The 7618-nt window shown below is 43.2% G+C and overlaps 1 protein-coding gene across 1 annotated transcript; it reads right to left on the bottom strand.

Moving 5' to 3' along the window:
- Nucleotides 1-2119: 2119 nt before the first annotated feature.
- Nucleotides 2120-3301, bottom strand: LOC100525852 (olfactory receptor 1L6-like). The gene has a single exon (XM_013988865.2). The coding sequence runs from the start codon at nt 3299-3301 to the stop codon at nt 2411-2413; it is 891 nt and encodes a 296-aa protein (XP_013844319.2). The 3' UTR covers nt 2120-2410.
- Nucleotides 3302-7618: the final 4317 nt, after the last annotated feature.

Here is a 7618-nt window from a genome sequence, read left to right on the forward strand (position 1 = left end):
TCTGTCTGGGGATCTGTAAATAGCCAAATGTGATTCAAGCTGAGAGTGAATATATTGGAGTAACGAGAGAACGAATGGAATCTTAGGCTTGCTATGTTTATTGAAAATGATTCCAGCTCCTAAGCTTGCTATTCATAAATTGTGTGAACTAACCCTATTCCTGTTTTCCAACATCTATCAGGACTTCCTAAGGCTAGAGAAATCCTTGCTTTCTTGCTTTCTGTAGCATCTGATTGCCATGTGAATTTTTATGTGCCATTCCCTTGGCATCACTTAACTACAGAGCCTCTCTATCTTTGCTTGACACTTCTATTCTTCCTCTTATATGAAAGATTACCATATTTGCTTACAAATTTGCTCACCTTTAGATTTGATTCATTTGGTACCTCCTTGGATTCATGTAGTGGTGGCTTCTCTCCACAGTCACATGGAGACTCCCTCCCCACTCTATATGCTCTTGCCTATGCTACTGTCTCATCTCCCCTGAGAGATCACAAGCTCGGTGGTGGGAGAAGGGTCCATCAGAGTGAGGTGAAGCAGACACTGCAGGTTGGGGCACCCAGGACTCAATCCAATTCCCTTCTCCTTGTTTGCCTTTAGAATGAATACAGGCTGTACAAATTATAATCAGAATTTCAGCTACTGTTTCAGCTGTAGAAGGCCTTTTGACTTAGTCTCAGGCAATGAGAAAATGTGAACATAAGTCATGTATTACTCTCTTTTTATCTCAATCTCCCCACCCCCCTTTTTTGGCCACATTCATGACCTACGGAAGTTCTTGGGCCAGGGATTGAAACCAAACTGAAGCTAAAATCTACAAAAAGTCATTCTTCTGAGTCAGTATAAATTAGAATACCTCAGAAAGGATTAAAAACTTAGGTTAATAAATGCTTAACTGTTTATTAGACTCTAGACTTGTCTACCATCCTGTTTAGCAAATGAGCTGTAAACCAGATGAATGAAAGGTCGAAGGGAGACTAGAGCAGCTCGTCCTGCAAAGCACAAAGGAGATGTTTGCAATGGTTGAGGATCTTAGTCTCCACCATGACAAGAGAACAAGATGAGGACAATCACAGACCTGTGGACAAGTCCCAGTGCTGCTAAATATGGATAGGTGAGTCTGGACAGATGTCAGATTTTGACCACAAGAGGTAGACCAAGTGTCTTTGTGGCGGCAAAGCAGGTAGCTCAGGAGTTTCCAATGATGGCTTGAATAAACCAAAAATCCTGAGTAAGGGAGAAGGGAGACAGGCATGCAGAGGGCCCTCTCATCCTGTCTTCAAGATGGGACAGTGGTCTTCTCCTGTCTTTGGACTCAGACTCAAACTGGAACTCTACCATTGTCTCTCTGACTTGCCAATGGAAGATCTTGGGACTGCTTAGCTTCCATAGTCATATAAGTCAGATCCCTATTTTCATATCTAGATGTCAGCATCCTTGTGTTTTTGTTTCTCGGTAGCACCCAGACTAATAGAGTCCAGGCAGAGTGCAGATAACATCTATGCAAACGACAGCCTGGTATAGGGTGATAGAGCCTGAACAAAGGCAGAGGGTTTCCAAGATGAGGGCAACCTGCCATGAGATGTGGGAGTCCATGTAGGATGAGCAAGAGGGCTTCCGTCAAAGGGGGAGGCCAGTGGAAGGGGTTCAGGAAGAGACAGGATGGGGAATCAGAGAAAAAATGTGGTAAGTGGGTGCCCATACCTGAGGGCAAAACAGCATTGGGTGAGAAGGATATCTGTGTGAAGTTGATCCTAGAGAGAGGAGTCAGATCCCCAAAGGGGCTAGGATTAAATTAGCATGTACTATCTGTGTCTGAGTAGGCTGAAGCTGGTATCCATGCAGGGAAGCCAGATTTTAAGGAAATATATGACTCCAGGACTGGAGCAGAGAAAGCACAAGTCTGCAACAACTTTTTTTTTTTTTTGTCTTTTAGGTCTGCACCTGCAGTATATGGAAGTTCCCAGGCTAGGGGGCTAATTGGAGCTGTAGCAGATGGCCTATGCCACAGACACAGCCATGCTAGATCTAAGCCATGTCTGCGACCTACACCACAGCTCATCTCAATGCCTGATCCCTAAGACACAGAGCAAGGCCAGGGGTCGAACCCACATTCTCATGAATGCTAGTCAGGTTTGTTAACTGCTGAGCAACAACAGGAGCTCCTGGAACATCTTGATGTGATACAAAATTGCTCAAAGAATGGTGGGAACATATTGAAAGGATACAGGTATAGCAAGTATAACTCACTGGCTAAAGTAAGAAACAATAATTTGATACCAAGATAGGTAAATGAATAGATGGGAAGACATTTGATGAAGGATGAGATACTCATGTAATTTCAGACTACTTCGCCATAAAGTCTTTATTGTTTGTTCTTTTCTTCCAGCCAGCTTTCTTAAAGCTTGTTTCAGGTTCTTGTTCCTAAGGCTATAGATAAAAATTTCAACATGGGGATTACCACAGTATAAATGACAGTGACCTCACCATCCTTTGTCACTGAGTAGGTGGACAAGGGGCAGATGTACACTGAGATGGATGTGCCATAGTACAGTGTCACAACTGTGATGTGAGATCCACAGGCAGAGAAGACCTTGAACCTGCCTCTCCCAGAAGGGACCCGCAGAACAGCACGGGTGATACACACATAAGAGACAATGATGAAGAGGAAGGGGCTCATGATCACAAAGGAACCCTCTGTGAAGGCCAAGAGCTCATTGACAGAGGTGTCAGAGCAGGAGAGCATCAGCAGTGGCTGGACATCACAGAAGAAGTGGTGGATGATGTTGGGCCCACAGAAGGAGAGGCGGGCCATGAGGATGGTGTGGGTGAGCGAGTGGAGGTGGGACACCAGCCAGGATGTGATCACTAGCATGAGACAGCGCCTGGGGTTCATGGTTGTGGTGTAATGCAGTGGGTTGCAGATGGCCACATAGTGGTCAATGGCCATGGCAGCCAGGAGGAAGCTGTCAGTGATCCCAAAGGCCACAAAGAAATACATCTGTGTGAGGAACTCTGCAAAGGGGACCCTCTTTCCCTTTCTCAATATGTTTGCCAGCAAACTTGGCACAATGATGCTTATAAAGCAGATGTCCACCGAAGACAGAGGGGAAAAGAAGAAGTACATGGGGATGTGGAGGCGAGCATTCCCCCAGATGGCTGCAATGATGACTGAGTTGCCAGCCACATTGACCAGGTACATGGCCAGGAAACTGGCAAAGAGCCATACCTGCTTTCTGGGGTCACTGGTCAGTCCCAGAAGGAGGAATTCAGTGATGTGAATCTCGTTTCCTCTTGTCATTGCTCTCCTGCAAGTAGGAAACATTAAGGAATGTTAGGTGTGTGTCCTGGCCTGGTTACCAGTTCTAAATTATTCCGAGTGCCTGGTCTAGTTGACAAGAGTATGGATTTCAGTGTCACACAGGTCTGCCTTTCCATTCTGTCTCTGTCACTCTTTTACACTGAACATGAGTGCCCTCCTGAGCTTACATTTCCTTGATCTATAAAGACAGAAATTATGAAATTTTCCTCCTAAGGCTATTCTATATTGGCCAGGGTTTCTCTCTTTCTAGTCTCTTAAAAATGAGTATCAGAATATCTTGGAGTTCCCGTGGTGGCTCAGTGGAAAGGAATCTGACTAGTATCCATGAGGATACAGGTTTGATCCCTGGCCTTGCTCTGTGGGTTAAGGTTCCAGCATTGCTGTGAGCTGTGGTGTAGGCTGGAAGCTACAGCTCTGATTCAACCTAGCCTGGGAACCTCCATATGCCATGGGTGTGCCCCCCCCAAATAAGACTATCTTAATGTCTCCATGTAAAGTTAAGAGTTGGTGTTCCTTGGAGTTCCTGTGGTGGCTCAGTGGTCAAGGAATCCAACTTGGAACCATGACATTGCGGGTTTGATCCCTGGCCTGGGTCAGTGGGTTAAGGATCCAGCATTGCCATGAGCTGAGGTGTAGAAAAAAGATGTGGCTTGGATCCCATGTTGATGTGGTTGTGGTGTAGTCCAGCAGCTATAGTGCCAATTAGACCCCTGGCCTAGGAACCTCCATGTGCCCCAGTGCAGCCCTAGAAAAGAGAAAAAGACCAAAAAAAATGTTGGAGTTCCTAGCACTAGTCTTTTGGGGAAAAATTTGTGGGATGCATTTGGGAGTTTGGGGTAACAATTATATCAGGAGCTCCATGAAACTCCAAAGTCTACAACCCTCTAGAAGGTGAAACTGTTTAAGCTGTATGATCTGAGGACAAAACGGCTTTCTAGAATGGTGTAGAAGAGGGCAGATCACTTTCTGGCATCAGGAGAGCTTCTTCCTGGTTTGGTTAAATTTTTCATTTTATGTAGGTTTATGGTATTAAGAATGACATTACAGGATTTCTCACTGTGGTGCAGCAGGTTAAGGATCCAGCATTGTCTCTGTGGTGATGCATGTTTGATCCCCAGCCCAGTGAAGTGGATTAAGGATCCAACTTTACCACACCTGGGACTTGGATTTGATTCCAAGACTGGGAACTTCCTTATGGCTTGGGTGTGGCTGAAAAAGAAAAAAAATGGCACCACACAAGAAACAAGTACATATCATGACAGTAGTTTAGAGTTGAGGTCTCCTTGATTCTTGGCAGAGTGAATTAAGTGAGCTTCTTAAGCATTTTGTCTTAGTTTTCTTATTTATAAAGACAAGAATTAAAGAGTATGTGCTTCCAAGTAGTTATAAGGGGAGTTCCAGCTGTGGCACTGTGGATTTAGAATCTGATGGCAGTTGCTCAGGTCACTGTGTAGATGTGGGTTTCATCCCCAGCCTGGTGCATTGGATGAAAGGATCCAGCATTGCCAAGTAGGTCACTGCTGTGCTTGGATTCAGTGCCTGGCCCAGGAACTTCCTTATGCCAGTAGTGCGGCTGTAAAAAAAAAAAAAAAAAGCAGTTAGGATCATCACAATATGCATGCAAATAATTTAGTAATTTAGGTGGCACAGAATGAGCTTCTTATAAATGTCAACTTCAATTATTTCTGCTCTTTAACAACATTAATTAATCAATTTGTGTATATAAACCTTAGGAAACTGGCACATAGTAGGTGTTCAATAAGTGCCTGAAGAAATGTTAATAGACCTGAATAATCTCAGAGCCAGAAGAAGAGTCTGAGATCATCCTTTTCAAACCATCACCCAGAGCAAGAAACCTAGAATAGCCTTGACAGTGGTCATCTGGCTTGAATACGTCTAGAGACAGAGAACTCACTGCCTTCTAACTTCATGGAATCGCAAGGAGCAACATCTATATTTTTGGTGTTAAAGCCAGGAGTCAGGAATTATAAACCTAACATTTCCAATAGCCTTCCTTTTTGTGTTTTTTAGTATTTTAAAAATTAGAGTTGATCTACAACATTGTGCCAATTTCTGTTGTGCAGCAAAGCGACCTAGTCATATATATATATATATATATATATATATATATATATATATATATATAATTATATTATCTTCCATCATGGTCTCTCCCAAGAGATGAGATATAGTTCCCTGTGCTATTTGGTAGGATTTTATTGCTTATCCATTCTAAACCAATAGCCTTACTTAACTGTCTTCACTTATAAAAAATGACCACAATTTTGCTTTTCTCCTTCCTGTGGAATGATTGATTTATTAAGCATTAAGCAGGCACTTCCTTAGTTCCAATAGTCACGAGAGGTCTTGGGGACACAGAGTTGAGGAGATTCCAATCACTCTTCAGAACTTTAAGGCCAATGTCCACATATTACTTCACTTTTCCATGTCATTTGTGTTCACTCTCACCCGTCCCCCTACTCCCATGACACAGCTTCAAATCTTTGCACATCTCTTGTCTCATTCTTCCTCTAACCCATGGTTGACACTCCTGTGTGATGGACATGTCATTAGTGAGGCATTGTGTGAATAGGAAGACTTAGGAGTCCCAGAATTCTTCCTTTTTATCCAGAAAATTTATGCCTTCATGTGTCATACAGATTTTGTTTTAAAGGATAATTTTGAAGACAAGCTTTCAGTGGTAAAGAAAATTTCCAAATATAAATTCTGACCTAAATGATATATTTCCTGAAGGCCAGTTGAGGCCTCAAGGAGGCAGTTTTGGGGACATTCTGGATGACAGAAGATGGACTTTTTTCCCCTCATCATCCTCAAGCAACACTCTTCCTCTGAAAGGGTCGATCCCTTTGGAGTTTCACCCACTCAGAGCCAATCCTCCCTCCCTTTTGTGAATGGAGAAGGGAAACAAGGTGTGTGGAGGAGCTTGAAGTCCTCAGAGAAATACAGAAGGCAGGGTGTGAAGGATGAGATAACCCCACTTTTAGCCCAACCCTGGCATTTAGTTCTGCATGTAATTGGACCACTAGTTTTCCTTTTCGGTAAGAATGAATGTATCAGATAGGAAGGTGTGAAAGTTTCTCACACTCCAGGTTAGAAATACTCTAGGTATAGAGTTGAGGATGCCAGCTACTTACTCAGGTAAGTGATGGTGACAGCCAGGGTCACCTTCTCCTCAGCCTTATTGGCCTGGTGTCTAGAGAAGGATTGGAGGGCTTGGGGAACAGAGGGAATGTTCAGAGCAGGACAAGAAAAGGATAAAGCCCCATATTCCAGAGGCAGGTGTCAAGACCTGCAATACTGAGTGCCTGTGATTGTTGCCTCAGCCTAGATATAACATTATAAGTTCCTGATGTGGCCACTTTTCTTCTCCCTCCTGAGAGGTGACCTCTCCATGGAGCCCCTGGCAATGGAATCATGAGCCATCCATCCATCCATCCCCAACTATCCACCACATGCCACCTTTAGGATCCATCAGGTGTTCAGGGATTGGGTAGGGGCTTGGAAGTACCTGACTGTCCAGCATGTGACTTCACACCAAGGAGATAGGAAGCCTCTCCTGGTACCAACCCCAGAGAACTCCTTAAACACCTTGCTTGGAGAGAAGTAGAGACCTTTCCATTGAGGGAGTTCTCTGATGGTCTAGAGGTTAGGATTTGGTGCTTTTATCACTGTGGTCCAGGTCCAATCCCTGATCTGGGAACTGAGGCCTCTCAGTAAAGACCAAGAGAACCCAGGCTACCATAGCATTGGTTTTCATAGCATCCCATATAATTAGTCCTTGTTAGTAATGATTTCTAAGGAAACAGAGGAAAATTCATAGATAAAGCCTGGGGCTTCTCCCAAGAGGTGGGGGAGAATGTAGAGGGTCAAGACAAGTATCCAGGTCTTCACATAAATGTTCTCTGTTGAAACTTAAAAAAAAATGTTCTTTGTTGATTAGTTGGTGCTCATATAGCCACACCTATTAATCCATCCATTAAAAGAAAACTATTTAAAAAAATACACCTGACATAATTTTTACCATTATAATCATTTTCAAATGTATAGTTTAATTGCATTAAGTACATTAACACAGTTGTGGAACAATTACCTCCAGAGCTTTTCCATCATCCTATTACTGGAACTCTAGACCCATAACCATATCTATCTATCTATCTATCTGTCTATCTATCTATCTATCTATCTATCTACCTATCTATCTATCTATCATATATCTACACACACACTACATTTTCTATATCTGTTAATCAGTCAATGGACATTTCGGATTTTTTC

This window comes from Sus scrofa, unplaced genomic scaffold, assembly GCF_000003025.6.
Source record: "Sus scrofa isolate TJ Tabasco breed Duroc unplaced genomic scaffold, Sscrofa11.1 Contig59, whole genome shotgun sequence".
NCBI lineage: Eukaryota > Metazoa > Chordata > Mammalia > Artiodactyla > Suidae > Sus > Sus scrofa.

What these genes read in the sequence shown, in the direction of transcription:
- LOC100525852 (XM_013988865.2), bottom strand. Translation starts at nt 3,301, where the DNA reads ATGACAAGAGGAAACGAGATTCACATCACTGAATTCCTCCTTCTGGGA.